Raw genomic sequence first — 20,999 nt, 5'->3', positions numbered from 1 at the left:
AGTGCGTTTGCCTGACGCATCTAAAAGCTTGGACTCCTTATCAGGTGGTGGGGCCTCACCAGATGACTGAGAGTTGGAGCGCTTCCTAGCTGTGGAGACCACTAGTGAGTCTAGGGGCGCAGGTCCTTTAATATAGACAGGATCCGTGAGGGCTGCCTTGTACTTCTTTTCTATTCTGGGGTTTAAGACCCTAGCTCTAACGGGGTCACCCCTTTAAGCATGGGTAATATAGAGGTGGATTTATCTGCTATGTCAAAAGTGTCAAGTAGGAAGTCTTCCTCAACTGGATCACTGTGTAATTCCACCCCATGGTAATGTGCCGCCCGTTGTAAGAGGTGGTGGAACCCCAGGGAGTCCTCTGGTGGAGACGGCCTGGATGGATAGAGATCATCCTGAGGCACATCTGGGACATCGGGATTGTGATAATCCTCCCATGGGTCAGGCGTTCCCGGAGGAGTGGGGTCCTGCGGGGCATCTGTGGGATCATAGAATGGATCTCCGTGGTCATCAGGGTCTGGAGACGGGGTTGGAGACCGGTGAGGCAAGGGTGGAGAAGGTGGGGGAGGAGATGGAGGGGGTGGAGGAGGAGGAGGTGGAGGTGGTGGGGAGGGTACTCTGAACGGGGATGTGGCAGAGTCCTTCCGTTTTGGTGGTGGAGGAGGAGTTGGTTTGTCCAAAAGTCTTTTCTTGACAGACAAAATTAAATGTCCAGTCTTTGGATCCTTTGTTAAAGTCTTTTGAAGAGGATCCGGTGCGAAAAGCTCCTCAGGCACCGATTCGTCCATCGGTGCCGACGTTTTCGGAACCGAAGGCTTCGTCGGTTTATCCGCGCCATGCTTTCTCTGGATGTCCGATTTTTTGGTCGGCGCCGAGGCATGCTTCGGCACGGAAGCGTCGGTGCCGAGGGATTTGTGTTTGGTCGGCACCGAGAGGCCAGGTTTCGACACCGATGGCTTCAGAACGGAACTTGTTTTCTTCGGCGCCGAACAATGTTTGTCGGCGCCGCTAGGAGGCTGGCTCGAGCCCGAGCCACCAGGAGACTTGTGATGCTTTTTCACCGGGCCCGAAGGTGGGGTGATGGAAGCAGTATGCTTGGCTTTCCCTAGGCCCGGAGGCGAAGGGGTAACCGGAGTCTCTTTCGGTATGGGCGCGGGAGGGGGAGGGGGTAGAGTACTCACGACCCTCTGCGCCGGTGTGATCTCCTCCACGTCGGAGTCGTCGGCCTCGGAAGCGTTGACGATATCTTCCTACTGCTCGGTGTGCTGCTGTCCCGAAGCTCCGGTGTCTTCTCCGAAGATGTCAGGTGGAGCCGAGGTCGATGAGTGCGCCATGGTGCGTCGAGCTCGTCGATCCCGAATAGTCTTTTTCGATCGAAAAGACTTGCAGGCGGGGCAGTCTCGGGCCTCGTGTTCGGGAGAGAGGCAGAGGTTGCACACCTGATGGAGGTTGGTGTGGGGAAATTTAGACCCACATTTCGGGCACTTCTTGAAAGAAGTCGATCCCGTCTAAAGAATCTCGATGGACGAGGATTTTCTGTTGAAGGTCGAACTGGAAAGGTTCGAAGCCGGAGCACGAAGTATCACATCCGAGCCCGATGGCGGAAAAAAACAATCTGTGGATGGAGCCGAAGCCCATGCGCAATACGGACCGAAGGAGGAGTCACCGAACTCATGACTTCCAAAGACTGTCCAAGAAGAAAAATAAACTGCAAACATCCGGGCCCAACACCAGATGGCGATCTATGCAAAAGTGTATAATCTGCAGCTCATATGCCTCGAACACATAGTTTTCCCTACCATACTGACAGGGGCCTGTATCAGAATGTTTCTGCCACTTTTCAGTGCCTGGGCAACTCTGTCCTGTCAGGCAGAGTTGTGTATAACCTACCTGGACAACACATGAAACACCTGGAACAGGTATTATTAAGAGTTCAGGGGGCACACTGACCATCAAGGCGACCAATTGCGTGGTTGGTCAGCCCTCTGCGATTTACCTTTAGCATCAGGTGGGTGGTGGGATGATTTGGCCCCTGGTGGTTGGAATGGAGCTGTACAGTAGTAGACTGTTTGGTTTCTTCTAAGCAGACCCATGGGTGAGCATTCTTGGGCCAGAACGTAGTGGTCAACTATGGGACTAGCTAACTCCGACAGCCTTCACTTGTAAATGGAAGAGAATATAATACTGTTTTGATGATTTGTAGGCACATGCAGCAATGCACCCCTACTGAAGACACAGTTATCCCCTTGTATAGAATGGTGTTTCTGTCAAGGGAGTTGGGACATTTTTTACCCAGCATGATGAGAAGAGGAACGAGCATCCAGTGGCCTTTATCTGCCACAGACTACTCCCTTGTGAGAAGAACGGGGCTGTTATTGAGAGTAATACTTAGCTATTCTGCAAGACCTTTGACGGGTCAGACCATACTTGTTTGGGTGGAAGTTTAAGTCTAGAAATTCCTCATATGATTAGGATTGTCACAGGAAAATGCACACATTCTGTGTGTCAGAGCGTCTACAACTGGGGAGTAGAGTATGTTCAAGCTGTTCTGTTTTGAGAGGGGTGTCTGTTGGAAAGGGAATTTCTCTACTTGGCTCTTGAGAGCATGCTATAGTTTCCCAAGTCACTTTCTCGCTGTAATCTCTTATTTTTTTTATTTTTCCATAGTGAGTGCAACAATCATGTGAGCACACTGCAGGTGAACAGGGACACCAGAGGAGTGCTTTGAAGTCAAGGTAGGCACCCAAAGCCTGCCCTCTTATGGAGAGTGATACTGTACTCTGTTACCACGGTTTGTGGTACTGGTGGAGGTAGCCCTATTTTAATGACCGGGCAAGATATTTTACTCGTCTCCTCTATAAAACGTTCTACCACTCTACCATACGTTGGACTTTCGCTTACATATGGTTGGGATTTGTGTGCATGATAAAAGGCTGCGTGACTGCTGCCGCAAAGTGCTCCTAATCCAATTGTGCAGTTGTGGAAATACTGATTTGAACACCTGATCCTGGTCACCAGTACTGTCCTTGCTGAAGTATCTTGAGTCTATGATCCCGGACACCCAAAAAGCCATCAATCTCCAACCGCAAAAGGCAGTTTCAGAAATAAAGTAAATTGTGCGGGGAAACTGGTGAAGGGACACCAGTTTTCAGCTGCAGTCCTCTACTGATGCCCCCTCGGGTTTTGGACTCACTGGAGTGTGTCCCTGACATCATGCTCCGATTGCTGCCTTCCTCACTTCATCCCCCCTTCCTCATCCCCCCCAATTAGTAACAGTTTGTTTGCCAGGCTTTGGGTAGGAACACTGTTGCATGTTTGGGTGGTCTGCTGTGCAACGTTACACTCTGGAGAGGTTTTATAGCATGTTCTGTGCAACCCCATCAAACACTTATCACTTTGAACTGCAGAATGGAATTTGCAGCAAGTGAAGACAACTTACAAACTACTTTTCAAGTGTATCAGTCTGACAGGCGGTGGCATATGTATGTTGTTTTCGGTACATCACTGAGATTGTGCAGTTTGTCATTGATAGCCAGGATCTTGCTTACAAGCCCGCTTTAAATAGTCCCAACTGAATTTAACTACGACCATTGCGTTACACAATTTGCACACTGTGTATGGGGACAGCAACTGCTATCCATTAAAGGGCATTGGTTATAGCCTTCACAGTAATGTAACACTTATGAAGTATAGTAGTTCTTGGAATCCTACATCAAGTCAGACAGCTCTGATTTTCTTTGTTCATTGTTTTTTTTATTTATAGTACTGAGTTCTATGTGTACAACTTCAGTCTTCTCTTTATAAAGTTAACACTGATGGGATACTCAGTTATTAATGGCGGTTATGTTTTGCTGAGTTACGAGTATCTAACCCTCACCACCTCCTTGTGTAAGTCTTAGGATGCTTGTTCAGAAGCAATAAATAGTCCAGTTTGGGGTGTGAATGATTCCACTTGTCACAGTAGGAATCTAATAACTCGACAGCCCTGGGGCCACTTGACCAGGTCTCACAGATAGCTCCCCTGATTTGTTGCGTTTGCGACTGAGAATACTTCAGTGGAACATTTCATTTTCAAGACTATGGTACAGAGATATGGGTGTTAAGGGAGTCAATCATATAATCACCTTCAAAAAAACTTACAAGAAACTGGACACAGCGCTGTAAAGCTACGTTCCAGAAAACTGAGATCAGACCACTGGAGTTGGGACACTTTAAAACTAAACCCGAGACACAAGAAGTAGAAACAGCTAAAAAAAAAAAAGCATGGACACCAGAGCACTGAGGCAAAGTCATTGGGAATGAAACAGACCCCAGTCAAGTAAGTTGGATCTCTCTGAACCTTGCCCAGATCATTAGGCTGCAACACCTCAGACCCGACCAAGCCCAAGATAGAGAGATAAAGTGATATAGATAAGAGTATTAACCTTTGGTTTCCGGCTTTTCCATGACACCAGTAGAAGAATCTCAACTCTGACCCTTTGCTGTTTGGGGAAGGACTAGGGAAACATTTATCCTTACCCAAAAACACATCCTCTGCGTCAGCCCTCACGCCTTCAAATCCCCGTCCATTTCGCTCCACCAGCACTTTCAGGACGGCCTTGGCTTCAGGGATCTTCTGGGAAGCCAGCAGCCAACGGGGAGACTCCAAGAATAGATGAGGGAATCTATGAGAAGGGTGGAGAAGAAAGAAAAGAGGTGTGACAGATTGGAAAGAGGGAAAAGAAGAGAAGATAGTCATGTTAAAAGATATGCAGCTAGGGGAGAACACTTCCAGGAATGGGTAGAACAGGGGGGCTCACCTAGGAATGAGCAGACAGAGAGGCTACGCCTTATGCAGTCTATTGTGAGACAGAAGCCCAGGCACATTTATAAGTGAATGAGAGGGCCTCTGAGTCACGGGGTAATTGAGACCACCTCATTTGGGCAGCAGGGAGAGGGGCTCATCCATGAGGGAAGAGGGGGTATACGTGCTCACCCAGTCACAGGAGGGACTCATGGTGCCATGGTTGGTTCACCCAGAAATTAAAATGGAAGATAGTCTTACCCATACAGTAGAAAGACTGCCAGCGGTGCAGTGATCGCAGCCTGCAAAACCCTCCAGTCCTTGCAACCTACAGCCAGTCCAAGCAACAGGAACTGCCCAGAAATCATGGCCAAAGCTGCCCCCACGGTGAGAGTGAGGCGTTGGCTTGGGCGGCAGAGTTCCAGCCCTAAGAACAGAGAGGAAACAATGGGGCGAAAACAAAAAGGTCATAACTAGGGAGGCTTAAGGAAAGCAAAAGAAACTGACAAAGAAACTTCTCTGAGGGGTGTTACTAACCAAGAAATAGGTGCCAAGAAGTGCATCCTGGCTGCGATTAGGACTCTTATCACAGAGTCCTAATTAAAGACAAGAAGTAAACCTCACAATGGCTATAAACTGGTGGGGAGTTATTACGCAAGCCTGCATTAAGGAACCAGGAAAAGCCCCTCCAACTGGGTGTTAAATAACACTTTTTAGCGACATTACTGCAAAATACTCTTCAAGATGTCATATTTCTATTAGGCATTTATTAGCAGAAAACACCCATTGCATAGCATGTGGACTGGCAGGGTCTAACCCGAGTGCTAGTATCAGATAGAAACTTGACGGTATTTAAGGGCAGAACGAACGAAACAAACAAAAGTACGTACGTACAAACAAACAAACGCACGCACACACCCCCTTTAAAAATCTGAGACTGTCCTTTGTCCTAAAACTGTGAGAAAATAACAACTGTGACATGTTCCAGAAACCATGAAATGCTCTTTGTAAGAAGAAATTGGTGCATGAAATGCTACCATTAAAGGTCATTAACAGCCAAGCAATTCTACCTATGAAAGATATTAACAGGCAAAAACGAACTCTCATTGGGCCTGGCAGCAAGGAAATAACATTGGTACGGGAAAGGGATAAACACAATGAGTTTAGTTAATTATTTTTTGGCAATACTCTTTAGCTCAGAGCAGGATTAATTTCCTGCATAATTAATACCTTCTATGTGATATAAGGATAGGGTCCTTATGGAGGTTTGGCTGAAACGTAGGCAACAAACCTTATTAAATAGTTTTACTACATCTGGAAAGTTGAGGGAAAACAGGTAGTCGGATCATCAAAATGAGGAAGTGTTCCAGGAACCCGAAAAATTGTAAGAGCAGAGAATGGCTTGAGTGTGAGAATGAAGAACATCAAAGACAGGGACTAGGTAGGAACATAAGAATCTGGCAAGAAGGACCATTTGTGTGAGTCAGGGTCAGCCAAGTAATAACTTAATTCGTCTGTGAAGGATAATATGGAGCAAAAACTTCCCTCAGGTATTATTATTGGGCAGAAACTTCATCTGTATCGAGGTCAAAACTTAGTATGCTTTTCCCCAGATAGCACTGTTCATAACTTGAGTGTTCTCAGTCTACAGACAGTAAGGTACCGGTTGGCCCCAACTTACGGATGACGTAGAGTGAGAGGTAGACTCCAGCCAGCATGGTGCCAAGGAAGAACCTCATGAGGATGAACATGGCAGGCGAGGTAGCTAGTGCACACAGTGTCCCGCACAGCACCGCCAGCTCAAGCGAAAGGAAAAAGGTTTGACGCCTCCCAAACCTAGATAGTGCAAAAAGGAGAGGGAAGCAGGAGGGAGAATCGAAGAAATTTAATGAAAACAGAGCATGAGGGAAGGGAGGGTTCAACATTCTCAAATCCAGGCACAGCAACACTCAAGACATGGTCCCTACCACAAACATGACCAAACTTGAGCACTTTCTGCCTTGCACCTCAGATAACAGGGCCAAGATGGTTTGATGGATATCATCCACAGAAAGAGCCAGTGGTTACCTTTACCACAAAACACAGGAGCTCTGTGTGAAACATCTGGAAGCCAGGAGTGTTAAGTAACTTATACATGGACAGCCCAAACACAAGCAAGGAAAGGAATGACACTAGAACCAAAACGGATGAATTTGCAATATAAAACAACTATTGTTACTGATATTTGAATATATGCATCCTGGATTCAAGAGACCTTTTGCTATAGTCAGAGAAGATTTCGAGAGTCAAAAGCAGAAACTACCCAAGAAAGTTGACTGAAGAACTAAACCATGGTTAAAAACATATTCCAGAACACTTTTCCTAAAGTAATTGTTAAACTGTAAAAAATGTATTCTGTTAACTTAGCCTCCGCTTTCAGCCATTTTGTCTACCAGCCCCCACTTTGTGTTTCTGTGGGGACTTTTTGCAAAGTCAGAAGTTACATGTTCAGTGAAAGCTGGTTGTGTTGATAATACTTACGTGAGGCCCTGCACTGCCGAAAGGTCCCGAGCATGCAGATGTTCCTATCTACAAGCCCACCAACGCCTGTACCCACCACTGCCTATCTATGAAAGTGGCATGGGAGGAGGTTTATCAGGATTCAACAGTTCAGCATGTAAGCATTATACAAAGGGGTTGTGTAAGCATTATGTAACAATGACAAAGGGGTTTTAGTGCTTGTCTTACTGTACCAAATTTGTATAAATACCTGGTTTGAAACCATGCTGGTCAGTTCCCTCTCAGACACTTGCAGTGTCTTTATGACGGATGGAGCTCGCTCATGAGATGTAATAAACTTGTGTTTTGTTCCACTCCAGTGTCGATCCTCATTTTGTGAACCAGTAGACTATGGCTGTCCCTGCACCAGTGAGACAGATACAAATCTCACTTCTACATAATCAAAAATAGCAGTGCTATGTATTATAGTAGTGCTATGTATTATAGTGATGCCATTGTTAAGATTACCATGCTTATGATAAACGAGGTAAAAGGAAAGAGGCAAGGGGGTGGAGGGGGGGGGGGGGAGTGGGACTACCAACTTAATTCCCTGCTTCCGAAGCCATGAGAAACAGCGTCCTCCAGGTCTGCTGAGGCAACATTTGGAAGATGGTGTCATGGGTAACTAAAAGATTTGATCACTTTCTGATCACTCCAAGGACTGCCGCCTTTTGGTTAACTATTGCTATCTTATTGAGGGTGTGCTGTTTTAGGACGGGCCTGTGAAGCCCCATAATGTTTTATCCGCTGCTAGTACCCAGGGAAATTAAGTGAGCAGTTGCTTATAATAACCTTAGTCAGGCATGTGGTGGGAACAAGGAAGATAAAATAGTAAGGCAAGATATTTATAAAACTGAAAATGTCTGTTTAAGCTGCTGGGTTGCAACCTTCTAGCAATCCAGACAGGGTACCACCCTTAACATTTCTAGTACTAGGACACCCTTTACATAATGAAGGGATTGACACAGCCAATACCTACGACATGAGAAGATCCCAAAAGAAAGCGGAGTGTCATATTTGCGTTCTGATGGATATCTAGAAGATTTAGATTCAAGCTTCACATTAAGTCTATATATATGTAGGTGATTTATAGAGCACGGCTGTTACTCCCAGGAGTGTCCTGCCGCTGTGAGATAGGAGCCGTCAGCAGGTAAAGAGAAGAGAATACGTTTAGGTGCAGGAAAAGAGCCAGTTCAGAGGCAATCTCCATTTTTACCTCTTTCCACTTCCTAGACCACATTCCTGTTCATGCGTGAGGCAAGCACCAATCAGAGTGTTCCTTTTCTAGAGCAACGAGCAGCATAAATGTTACACCTATACAGCAGGCACAATCTCGGATTGTTACATAGTCTTTCTTATACAACAGCGGCCTCCCTCTCTCTTACCTGTCAGCAGAGAATCCCAAGATGAGGAATCCGGTCAGAAACCCAATGATAAAGCACACCTCCTCTAAAGGCGCCTTCCAGTACTGGCTGCATACCAGATTCCACTGTTGCAAAAACACATAAGGGTGTTAACCTGAGTTAGCGTTACATGTCAACATTTCACCAGCTCTTTAGTAGGAGCCAGAGCAATTGTAATGTACAGTCAAACTAATACAACAGAATAAGAGCTTGTGGTCCGTCAATGGAGGAGAGGATAGTCTGTTTGAAATGCGTCAGTCACAATAATTTAAAGGACTGTAGTCCTCACCTACCCTAGGGTGGCATGCTTCATCATCAGGCCCCTCCTTATACCAACTCAAGTGTGGTGTTGGTGAATTTTACTACAACCTTTAAGGTAGGGGTGTTCAAAGTTCTGTAAAAAGTTAAAACCATCCTAAGTAGAAACACAATTCTTTGTTCATTCTGAGTTCATTAATGACTAGTAGTATGCATCCTATGGCAAAAAGTAAAGGTGGACTCACAAGATTTGAATTACTGAGTGCTCTGCATTGTTACAAGTGCAGAAACACGGCATGACTGCTGGACGGTCTGGTGCCAAATACAACGACGAAAGCCCAAGAGAGACTTTTATGGTCTCTAAACTGATGGCGGAGGACCTACCTTCTATTGTTATGCCGCTGGGCTACAGGGCTGTCCGAGAAGCAGAGGCGACACTTGCCTCAAGCCAGATCAGGCTATAAGGAAGAGTGTGCGGCCCGTGCAGTAGCAGTGGCGTCATTCACGTCCTAATGTAAACGGGGCTGAAGGATATGTAGCCCCATTGCATTCCTGATGCCGTAATGTTCATATAAGCCTTGGTGAGGGACGGTTTTAATCATAGTCTGTAGACCTTGTTATATCTCCGAATAGAGCAGCCAGTGTGTTTTGCAGCATGTATTGAAAAAGAATAGGTATGATCATGTTATCAGCAGAACTTGGAGTATATCCAGAAGCATGCCAAGGTAAGTCAAGGTTGAAGAGGTTAAAAAAGAGGGTATTTTAATTGATTTAAATAGGGATGTTAATGAAATGTCATTGTTGAGGCCTATGTGCATTAGGAGCCTGAACACCCAGATCTGTTCTTTCAAGAACAGGGTATGACTGGAATCACCTGTATGACATGGAGGTCTGGGTTTTTAGATGACCATCCAGCTAATGTAATTTACATTATGACCCAACTGTAAGAAATGTATTGTCATTTTGGTTGTGGAATATCTACATCCGTTATTTCACCTGTGTTTTGTTATACGGGTCTTGATCTTTCTAGCAGTCATCCCTACACATTGTAAACCAGAGAGGCAGGTGATCAGATGAACACCCTCACTGTTGCAGTTAGTGAACCTACGCAGTTACCAAAACTGGTGTTACCCAACTCATGATTAGTTTGTTGCTCTGTAAACATACACTCCACAGTTGCCGGATGAGGACGCGTTATTTTAGGCAGGTTCCACAAGTTATTTGGGAGTTAAAAGAAGTCTGCCTTGCTCCGATGTGGATTAAAAAACATTTCAAGTTGTGACTATGTTTGGACACAGAAAGTGGTCTACCTAGTGTCATTCGTCCTGTATTGAGGATGTGCCAGTTTTTATGGATAGCTTTCTTGATATCATTAGCTAAATCGGCAAAAGTGTTAACACAGACTAGTCTCTCTGAGGCAGGTTTATTTGTGAGTCTCAAGAAGTGCAATTCTATCGTCGTTGCAGACTCTTTTTTTTATAACTCAGTCAACTAGTTTTTGGGGATTTGAACTCAGCACTAGTTGTTCACTCAGTAGATAAGCAGGAGCCTTAAAAGGTATGTAGGTTGGAAAACTTTCTTCTGAGTCGGTGGAACGGCCTTACCAGAAAGTTGTCTTTGCGGGCTCTAAGATGGTAACTCTTAAAAAGTAAGAGAATATATGTCCAAGTTCTATAGGTAACATGATCACACCAATTCCTTTGCAACAGATGCTGCGCCACACCCTCTCAATATGCTGTAATAAGAGACATCAAAGGGTCTACACAACAGGATTAAAAAAATGTCCCTCCCAAAGCTTATGTAAACATTACGGCATGGAGCATGCAATGTGTGAATGACGTCACCGCTACTGTATGAGCGGCACACGCTTCCTTCTAAATTGGTGACCAAGCCTGTGGCAAGTGTGTCTTCTGCTTCTCAGAAGGCACCATGGCTTGGTGGCATGGAAAAAACAAGGTAGATCCTCCACTTCCTTGACTCCAGAGATCATATTGTGAGAAGGAATATGCTACTTACCAGTATGCATCTGTTCTTGGCATGTAGAGCTGCAGAGTCACACACTGAGGATAAGATCGCCATCTGGTGTTGGGCTCGGATGATTGCAGGTTGTTGTTGTCTTCGGAAGAAGCCTTTGGTCACGAGGTTGGTGACTCCTCCCCTGGACAACAGTGCGCATGGGCATCCACTCCATCGTCAGATTGTTTTTTCGCCATGATGGGAAAAGATGGAGTGTATAGGAATGAAAGAAAGGATGTCCATGTGTAATGTCTAAGTAAGACGGATGCTGGAACAGATACAGGTCCCGGGGAGGCGGGCGGGCGTGTGTGACTCTGCAGCTCTACATGCCAAGAACAGATGCATACTGGTAAGTAGCATATTCCGTTCGAGGCATATGAGCTGCAGATCACACACTGAGGATAGATTATACAGCAGTGCTTCCCCTTAGCGGTGGTCGCCTGTATCTGTTGCAGCAGCTTGAAATAACGTTTTTAGGACAGCCTGGCCCACTGAGGCCTGTTGTTTGGCCTGCACGTCAACACAGTAGTGTTTAGTGAAGGTATGCGTGGTAGACCACGTGGCTGCCTTGCAAATGTCTTCTAAGGGAATGTTACCTAAGAAGGCCATAGAAGCCCCTATTTTACGCGAGGAGTGCGCCCTAGGGGGAACTGTAAGTGTACGTTTAGCCTTTAGGTAGCATATTTGGATGCATTTAACTATCCACCGGGCTATACCGGATTTGGAGATTGGATTGCCTTTATGTGGTGGTGCGAAAGCAACAAAGAGTTGTTTCGTCTTTCGAAAAGGTTTTGTCCTGTCGATGTAATAAAGCAAGGCTCTTTTGACATCTAAGGTATGTAGGGCCCTTTCAGCTACGGAGTCTGGGTTTGGGAAAAAGACTGGTAGCTCTACTGATTGGTTAAGGTGGAAAGGGGAAATCACTTTTGGAAGAAATTTAGGGTTTGTCCTAAGAACCACTTTGTTACGGTGTAGTTGTAAGAAAGGTTCCTCTAGTGTAAGGGCTTGTATTTCACTTACTCTGCGTAGGGAAGTGATTGCGATAAGGAAAGCTACCTTTCATGTTAGGAATTGTAATTCACAATTGTGCATAGGTTCAAATGGGGGACCCATAAGTCTTGTTAGAACCACATTGAGATTCCACACTGGGGCAGGTGGCAATCTTGGGGGAAGAATTCTTTTGAGACCTTCCATAAACGCTTTGATGGCTGGTACCTTAAAAAGGGACAGGTGTTGCCTATTTTGCAAGTAGGCTGCCAAGGCTGCTAGGTGTAAACGTACAGAGGAATACGCTAGATTGCATCTTTGCAAGTGTAGTAGATAGCAAATGATGTTTTGGATGGAAGCATCCAATGGATGTATGTCATTATTAGCGCAGTAAATGGCAAATAGTTTCCATTTTGCGGCATAACACGCTCTAGTAGTAGGTCGTCTAGCTTCCTTTATGATATTCATACAGTCTGGAGGGAGATTGAGGTATCCGAACTCTAAGACTTCAGGAGCCAGATCGCTAGGTTTAGTGTTTGAGGATCTGGGTGTCTGATTTCTCCATGGTTCTGGGTTAATAGATCCGGGGAGAGGCGTAGCCTTTGATGTGGAACTAAAGATAGTTCCAGAAGTGTGGTGAACCACGGTTGACGTGCCCAAGTGGGATCTACTAGTATTAGCGTTAGCGATTGTTGTTTCAGTTTGCGTACCACAAATGGAACTAGTGGGAGAGGCGGAAAAGCGTACGCAAATCTGCCTGACCAGTTCATCCATAGGGCATTGCCCTTCGACTGTGGGTGTGGAAACCTGGCGGCGAAGGTTGGGCATTTTGTGTTTTCGGGAGTGGCGAACAGGTCTATGTCTGGTTGTCCCCATTTTTGGAAGAAGGGGAGTAGAACCTTGGGGTGTAATTCCCATTCGTGGATCTGCTGCGTGTGGCGACTTAGGAGGTCGGCCACTTGATTGTGGATCCCTGGGAGATGTTCTGCTAACAGGTAGATGTTTTGTGGAATTGCCCATCTCCAGATTTGCTGTGCCAGTTGGGACAGTTGGAGAGAATGTGTCCCTCCCTGTTTCTGTATATAATACATTGTCGTCATGTTGTCTGTGCGTATGAGGACAGTTTTGTTCTTTAGGTGTACTTGAAAGGATTTTAGTGCTAGGAACACTGCTAAGAGTTCCAGGTGGTTGATGTGGAGCAGTTTCTGTTGACTGGTCCATCTGCCCTGAGTGGTATGGTGAAGGAGGTGGGCTCCCCACCCTGTGAGAGATGCGTCGGTAGTTAGCACAACTTGTGGAAGAGGCTCTAAGAACGGCCGCCCTTTGGACAGGTTGATGGTGTTCCACCATTTCAGTGAGCGAAGTGAGCGACTGTCCACCAACACCAGATCGGTAAGTTGTCCGTGAGCTTGGTTCCACTGTTGTGCTAGACATTCCTGTAAGGGGCGCATTTGAAGTCGTGCGTGTGGGACTATGGAGATGCATGACGCCATCATGCCTAGAAGCTGCATGAACACTCTTGCTGGAAGAGATGGATGAGTTTGAAATTGAGAGATGAGATTTTGAATACTGGCTATCCTGGCAGTGCTGGGATAAGCAATGGCTTTGGATGTATCTATGGTTGCTCCTAGATACTGATGTAAGTGGAAAGGTTGTAGATGGGATTTGGGGTAGTTGATACTGAATCCCAAATTGTGGAGAGTTTGAATTGTGCGATGAGTGTGGAGAACGCATTTTTGGCGAGTATTGGCTTTTATGAGCCAATCGTCCAGATAGGGGAAGACATGGATCTGTTGTCTTCTGAGGTGCGCGGCCACGACTGCTAAGCACTTGGTGAACACTCTGGGTGCTGTTGTTACTCCGAATGGGAGAACTGTAAATTGATAGGGTTGCCCATCTACCACAAATCGTAGATATTTTCTGTGAGCGGGATGCATAGGGATGTGAAAGTACGCGTCCTTGAGGTCCAATGTGGCAAGGAAGTCTCCCTGTTGTAACAGTGGGAGGACTTGTTGGAGGGTGGTCATATGAAAATGATCTGAATGTATATACTGGTTTAGCAGTCTGAGATCCAGTATGGGCCGTAATGTTTTGTCCTTTTTGAGAATGAGGAAGTATAGAGAATACACCCCTGTTCCCTGATGTTGAAGAGGGACTGGTTCTATCGCATGTTTTTGTAACAGGGATTGAACTTCTTGTTTGAGGAGAGAGAGATGATGTGAGGACATTGGACGTTGTTTGGGTGGTATGTTTGGGGGGGATTGTATGAGTTCTAGGCAGTAGCCAGACTGGATAATTTGTCTTACCCATCTGTCTGTGGTGATGGAAGTCCAGACAGGTAGGAATTGTTGGAGTCGCCCCCCGACCGGAGTGGAATGGTCTGGGGGGAGTGGTGGCAAGTCACTGTTTGGTGGCTGGGGAGGTGCGGGTGTTGTTGTTGTTGCCCTGCCCTCGACCTTTGTTATTGTTTCCCCTATAACCTCCTCGGAAATATCCTCTGTTAGGGGATGTTTGTCCAGAATTTTTAAAGGTGGACGTGGTCTCAGTTGCCGTGTTTTTGGAGCCTCCTCTATAAAAGGAGCGACGAAAGGAACCCCGGTTTTGAGGAGACTGCAGTGCTCCCATAGACTTGGCAGTCTCATTATCCTTTTTCATTTTTTCTAATGCAGTGTCCACTGCAGGGCCAAATAATTGCTCTTGGTTGAAAGGTTGAGCTAGAATTGCGGTTTGAACCTCCGGTTTAAAACCGGAAATACGGAGCCAGGCATGTCGTCTGAGTAAGACGCTAGTATTGACCGCCCGAGAAGCAGTGTCTGCCGCATCTAAGGCGCATTTAATGGAGGCATTAGATATTAACTTGCCTTCTTGAATGAGGTCAGCGGCCTGGGATTTAAAGGGATCAGGCAGATGTTGCAGAAGGTCCTCAAGTTGGTCATAATGCGCCCTATCAATGCGCCCTATCATACCGGGCCTGGGTATTGGCAATACGCCAGTGGTTCGCCGCCTGTGCGGCGACTCGTTTGCCTGAGGCCTCTAAAAGCTTAGACTCCTTGTCCGGGGGAGGCGTTTCTCCAGTTGTCTGTGAGTTAACGCGCTTCCTGGCATTTGATACGACCAAGGAGTCTAAAGGGAGCTGGGCTTTAATGTATGCAGGGTCCTGCGGGGCTGGTCGGTACTTTTTCTCGATGCGGGGGTTGAGAACCCTAGCTCGAACAGGGTCTTTAAAGACCTCAGTGGCATGCTTTATAACCCCTTTAATCATGGGCAGTATGTGAACAGTTTTTTGTGACTGCTCAAAAGTATCGAGGAGAAAGTCCTCTTCAAGGGGGTCTGTGTGCATAGCGACACCATGGAATGTTGCTGCCCTATTTATTAGTTGGCCAAATCCCAAATGGTCATCAGGAGGGGAGGGCTTGGAGGGGTAGGTAGTGGGGTCAGGCATGTCAGGCATTGGATAAGACCAGTCATCTACTGGTGCTGTGCCTGGAAATGTAAAAGGGTCGTTTGGATCAACAGGATCATTAAATAAATCAGGGTCCGCCCCTCCCCCTAAGTCATCATTATCATCCTGTGGAGGAGGTGAATGATAGGGAGATGGTAAAGGTAAGGGTAAAGGAGAAGGAGGAGGAGATGGGGGGGACGGGATAGGAGGTAATACAGGAGAGGAAGGACGAAGTGGTGAAGTGGCACAGTCCTTTTTCCGTATGGGAGCTGGAGGAGGTGTGATGTCCAGTTTCCGTTTCTTGTATGGGACGGCAGTCACATGTCCAGTGTCGGGATTGATGTAGATCCGCTTTTGAGTAGGATCTGGGCGAAAAAGTTCATCCGGCTCCGAAGGTGGTGGCGGCGACGGCCGTTTCGGGTCTTTATGAACTTTTTTCGGTGTGGACGTAGTTTTCGGTGCCGATGAAGTTTTCGGTGCCGATGTATGTTTCGGCGCCGATGGCTTCGGTGCCGAGGGACTTTTAGGCATGGATGTCGAAGAACGTTTCGGCGCCGGTGGAGACTTCGGTGCCGAGGAACGTTTCGGTGCCGAAGGAGATTTCGGTCTTGAAGCCTGTTTCGGTGCCGACAGTGGTTTTTTCGGTGCCGAGGGTGTTAAAGGCACAATCACATGAGGTTTGCTCGAGCCCGAGCCACCTACAGGCTTAGATGTCTTCGGAGCCGGGCCCGAGGGCGGGGCTTCTGAAGAGGATTTCCGGTCGCGACTGGGCCCAGCTGGCGGAGTCTTGACCACTGTCTTTTTGGATGGGGCAGGGGCAGGGGGGGTGGTACTCACACGCTGCCCTGGAGTGATGAGGTCATCGGAATCGTCGGCCTCGGACACGATCTCGAGATCTTCGGTGTCATCTTCAGGAACATCTTGAGCAAAGATGTCCTCCGGTTCTGGAGCTGGTTTGGCCATAATATGGCGTCGAGCTCTTCGGTCCCGGAGGGTCTTCTTCGAACGGAAAGCGGCACAAGCTGGACAGGTCGATACGTTGTGTTCCGGCGACAGGCAGAGGTTACAAACCTCGTGGTGGTCACTGTGGGGGAACTTAGCTCCACACTGGGGGCATTTTTTAAAGGGTGTCCTGTCCATCAGCCGCTTCCGGAACCGGTCCGAGTTGATTTCGACGTCGATGGAATGAAGATTGAAGAGTTAAATCGATTGCTGGAAGTTTTCTGCTGGAGCGGAAAAAGTTCATCCGAACCCAATGACGGAAAAAAACAATCTGACGATGGAGTGGATGCCCATGCGCACTGTTGTCCAGGGGAGGAGTCACCAACCTCGTGACCAAAGGCTTCTTCTGAAGACAACAAAAACCTGCAATCATCCGAGCCCAACACCAGATGGCGATCTTATCCTCAGTGTGTGATCTGCAGCTCATATGCCCCGAACAGTGGATTTCTGTGGCAGTAAACCCCCCGCCAACCCCCCCCCCCCCCCCCTTTTTTTTTGTTGCCAGACTACTGATGCTCTTTGACTTTGTGCTCTGGGGCCCTGCCAATCATGAACCCAGGGCCTGTGTTCTTTCCCCAAAACAAAACCCAATTGACAGCTCTGGCCACAGGTAGGTCCCTGGTAAATGGTACCCCATGTACCCAGGGCACTGTGACCAGAGAAGGCTCCTAAGAGCTGCAGCACCAATTGTGCCACCCTTAGAGGCCCTGTACCCTTTGCAGGCTGAGTGTCTGGGTGCAGAACAATACAAAGAGACGACATGGCACACATCCCTGTGTGCCATGCCCACAAAACACTGCCTTGGCATACATCAGTCACCCCTCTAGCTGGGTGCCCTATGCCAGTGGTGAGGGTACAGGTGCATGAACCCTTTACCCCTACAGTGCCGAGGTCCATTCCTGGGCCCTGTAAGTGCAGTGCTGCCATTAAGAGTATATGGTGCTGGGAGGTTGTCATTACGAACTCCACAGCACCATAATGGCTGCACTCAAGACTGGGAAGTTTGGTATCAAACTTCTCAGCACATTAAACCCACACTGATGCCAGTATGGAATTTAATGTAAAATGCATGACAGAGGGCATCTTAGAGATGCCCCCTGAAACTCGACCAACTCCCAGTGACCTGACTGAGTGGCTGCGCAGGCTGCCACCACCAGACATGTTTCTGGACCCCTGGGTCGAGAGCTTGCTGCTCTCGGGGGCCTGAAACACCGCACATCCTGGGACGAGGTGCCAAGCCTCCTCCCCCAGGATGGGCAGGGTTCACGAAGCAGAAGCTTCAAAGGCATGCCGCCTTTGTGAGCTTCTCCAGACCACTTGCTGTACTCAGCAACTGGTCCCCACTGGTTCTAGCCCCCCACTTTGGGCAGGAGACCCGGCGGGAAAAACAAAGTGAGGAAGAGAGGTGTGCCCACCTCTGCCAACTCCACCCTTAAGGAGGGGGAGGCGAGGTGAAGCACAACCTCGAGTCCCTGCCATCTTGAGGATGGGGGACCCAGCCAACCAGGGACAGGCTCCTGCCCCCCTCCCACTGGAGTGGCAGAATAGGGGGTGAACCCACCCCAGGGAAGGGACCCATTGGTCCCTGCCCTTTACCTACCTGTAACGCCCCTAAATTTAGTATTTAGGGGCACCCTGAACCTTTCTTCCTCAGGTCCAGCAACCACAAGAAAAGAAGAAGGACGAGAAGCTGTGCAGAGCTAACAAGAGGACGACGCCCACTGACTTGGCCCCAACCCTACAGGCCTGTCTCCCCTCGAACCTGCTCCTGCAAAACCCCGGCGTGTCCAGCCGCCAGCAACCTCAAAAACCCCGGAGGACCTGCCTGCATTCACTCTCCAAGCTGTTTCTCCCGTGAACACCGGTCGAGTTTGAACTACAGCTTCTGGTGCCAGCCAGAAACCGCGAATCCAGCACACTCTGCACACGCCGAGCCCGGCCTGTGTTTGAGTGAACAAACACCACAAGAAGGTCCCCCTGGCGATCCTGACCCGAGATCCGGCGACCCCTGTCCTGCCACATGCCTCCAGACGACCCCTGCAGCCTCAATCCAGAAGACCCTCCCTACCACGACCAGAGCGGGTAAGAAAATCAGACATCCACAGCCTTGTGTGCCCAACCCAGTGGTGCCTAACCATCCCTCTACATCCCAACTTACCCCTCAAAGTGGTGGTCACTCCTGGAAGATCTTCGTCCCCGAGCCTGCAGTGTTTCTTTGTCCCGGAGAATCTCCATTGAAGTCACCAGGGCACCCGACCTCAAAACTGCACCCTGCACCCGGCTGCCCTAGCGCCGCTGAGGGTGCCCCTTTGGTGCTAACTTGGTCCCCAACGTGCCCTGAGATTAAACCTAGGAGCTTTGCTCCCACAACCTTGTGGCCTGCTTGCCAGCAGCCACCAACTGGAGCCACCCTATCCTCCATAGGATAACATTGGGCCTCAACACTCTGCACCCAGCCGCACTAGTGCCACTGGGGGTGAAACAACAGTGCATCACTGACCCTGGGAGACCACTGAGTCTAACCCCAGAACCCTAACTCAAAAGACCGATTACTTACCTGGAAACCGATAACTCATTTTTCCTCATAGGATAACATTGAAACCTTTTCTCTCAAAAAAGTATCTAAGGGTCGACTTTTGAAAACTGCAAATATTCCTTAAAAATCAGCCGATTAACCAAAACGCATTTTCTCAACTGTTTTCAGGAAATGTCCCAGTGCTAAATCCAGGATCCAGCACTGAGTGAGGAAAAGTAACGATAACATAACTTACCTGTGAATTTCCTCCCATAGGATAACATTTGTGATTCTATGTGAAAAAGTTTCTAAGCGTCAACTTTTGAAATACAAGAATATTCTTTAAAAATCGTTCGAACTACAAAAACTTAATTACTTACCTGTTTTAAGTAGATGTCCCAGTGCTGAATCTAGGAGTCCAGCACTGGACTGCAAAAGTACCGCAAAAGTAACTTACCTGCTAGGTGAATTTCCTCCCATAGGATAACATTTGTGATTCTATGTGAAAAAGTTTCTAAGCGTCAACTTTTGAAATACAAGAATATTCTTTAAAAATCGTACGAACTACAAAAACTTAATTACTTACCTGTTTTAAGTAGATGTCCCAGTGCTGAATCTAGGAGTCCAGCACTGGACTGCAAAAGTAACGCAAAAGTAACTTACCTGCTAGGTGAATTTCCTCCCATAGGATAACATTGGTGATTCTATGTGAGGAAGTTTCTGGGTGTCAACTTTTGAAATGCAATAGTATTCCTTAAGGGTCATACCTTTAACCAAAACACGTTTACTCACCTGTTTTCAGGAAATGTCCCAGGGCTGCATCTAGAATCGAGTCCTGTGGTTAGAAAAATAATCTGGAAAGTAATTAACTGCATTTTACTTAAAAAGCCCATTCAATTGAATGTACTATACCTGCAATGTGTTGTAAATTGCTTTCTTAAACCTGTAATCAAAACCAGTACCAGTTATACTGCAATTCTGAACTGTGTTCAAACAAGTCAATTACTACTGCAAAGTATTTATATGCTTACCTGTACCAGGCTTGCATGGTTCTAGAAATAAAACAGTATATTTTTTATACAAAACAATTGGCCTAGAGTTCAGTTCTTGAGTGTGTGAGACCATTTGCTGACTGAGTGTGTACATCCAATGCTTAACACTGTCCTCTGATACTGCCTTACTACTCGACCAAGCTACCACTTTAGAGAGTAAGGTTCTAACTTTAACCTCTGCCAAACCTCTGGAGACTCTTGGACTCTATACACACTGTACCTCACTTTGGTGCAGTATATATAGAGCCAGTTTCTTACACATATCTGTCGCTCTCTGGCCTTCGTTGTGTTTTCGCACTTCTAACATAGCCAAGCACCCTGTGATTCAAATTTTGTGAGTCCACCATTACTTTCCGCCTTAGGCTGCATGTGCCATGTTGCCAGTCATTATTGGTGACCCCTCAGAATGAACAAAATGTGGATGTTAATAGTACGCTCGGATTATGATGGTTTTGACTTTTTATACATGTATCTTCTCTTGCCCCTCCCTAGGTGCACTATTTAGATTCATTCATGCCCAGTCTGCCAAGCACAGTTGAGGCGCAATCCCAACTGGAAGTGGTGATCCACTCACCAGTCTGCTGTGTTGGTGGGAGGGGGTGTTGACGAGGGAGAGATATAGAGAATATGGTGTCCACTTGTCACTTTTAATCTGCAGTACACCTGTGACTGCGGTATCCACAACTGAAGAATCACACATTTTATCATCTAACACAGGCTTATTTTGTGTCATCTAAACTGCTTGTTTTCTATCTTCAAATGAATACAGGTTCAGAACCACAGTGAAATCCAGAGTGTAATTAGCCTTCGCTAGTTATACAATTTTAATTTTACTAACGTTCTTTTGATTATTCATATTAGTAGAGAGGTTTTTTGGTCCTGGTGAATGCATCCACGCTTATCATTTAGGCAGAAACATGTTGATCTTATGAATTGGGACGAATTATACCCCATGTTTTTGCCATTACTCACTGGGGTAGGGTGACCAGACGCCCTGGATTTACCC

General features: G+C 47.1%; 1 protein-coding gene across 5 annotated transcripts in view; it reads right to left on the bottom strand.

Annotated features, from left to right (window-relative positions):
- SLC22A17 (solute carrier family 22 member 17) overlaps window positions 1-20,999 on the bottom strand; it is a 125,773-nt gene that overhangs the window by 69,754 nt on the left and 35,020 nt on the right. For all 5 annotated transcript variants that reach the window (XM_085646282.1, XM_085646266.1, XM_085646289.1 and 2 more), the window contains exons 3-6: window positions 8,704-8,807; window positions 6,462-6,616; window positions 5,042-5,207; window positions 4,516-4,661 (exon numbers count right to left, since the gene is read on the bottom strand). In XM_085646282.1, coding sequence (XP_085502408.1) covers window positions 4,516-4,661; window positions 5,042-5,207; window positions 6,462-6,616; window positions 8,704-8,807 — 571 coding nt within the window. The remainder of the gene's footprint in view (window positions 1-4,515; window positions 4,662-5,041; window positions 5,208-6,461; window positions 6,617-8,703; window positions 8,808-20,999) is intronic.

This window comes from Triturus cristatus, chromosome 1_1 (assembly GCF_964204655.1).
Source record: "Triturus cristatus chromosome 1_1, aTriCri1.1, whole genome shotgun sequence".
Classification (NCBI taxonomy): Eukaryota; Metazoa; Chordata; class Amphibia; order Caudata; family Salamandridae; genus Triturus; species Triturus cristatus.
This window is presented reverse-complemented; position numbering and strand designations above follow the sequence as displayed.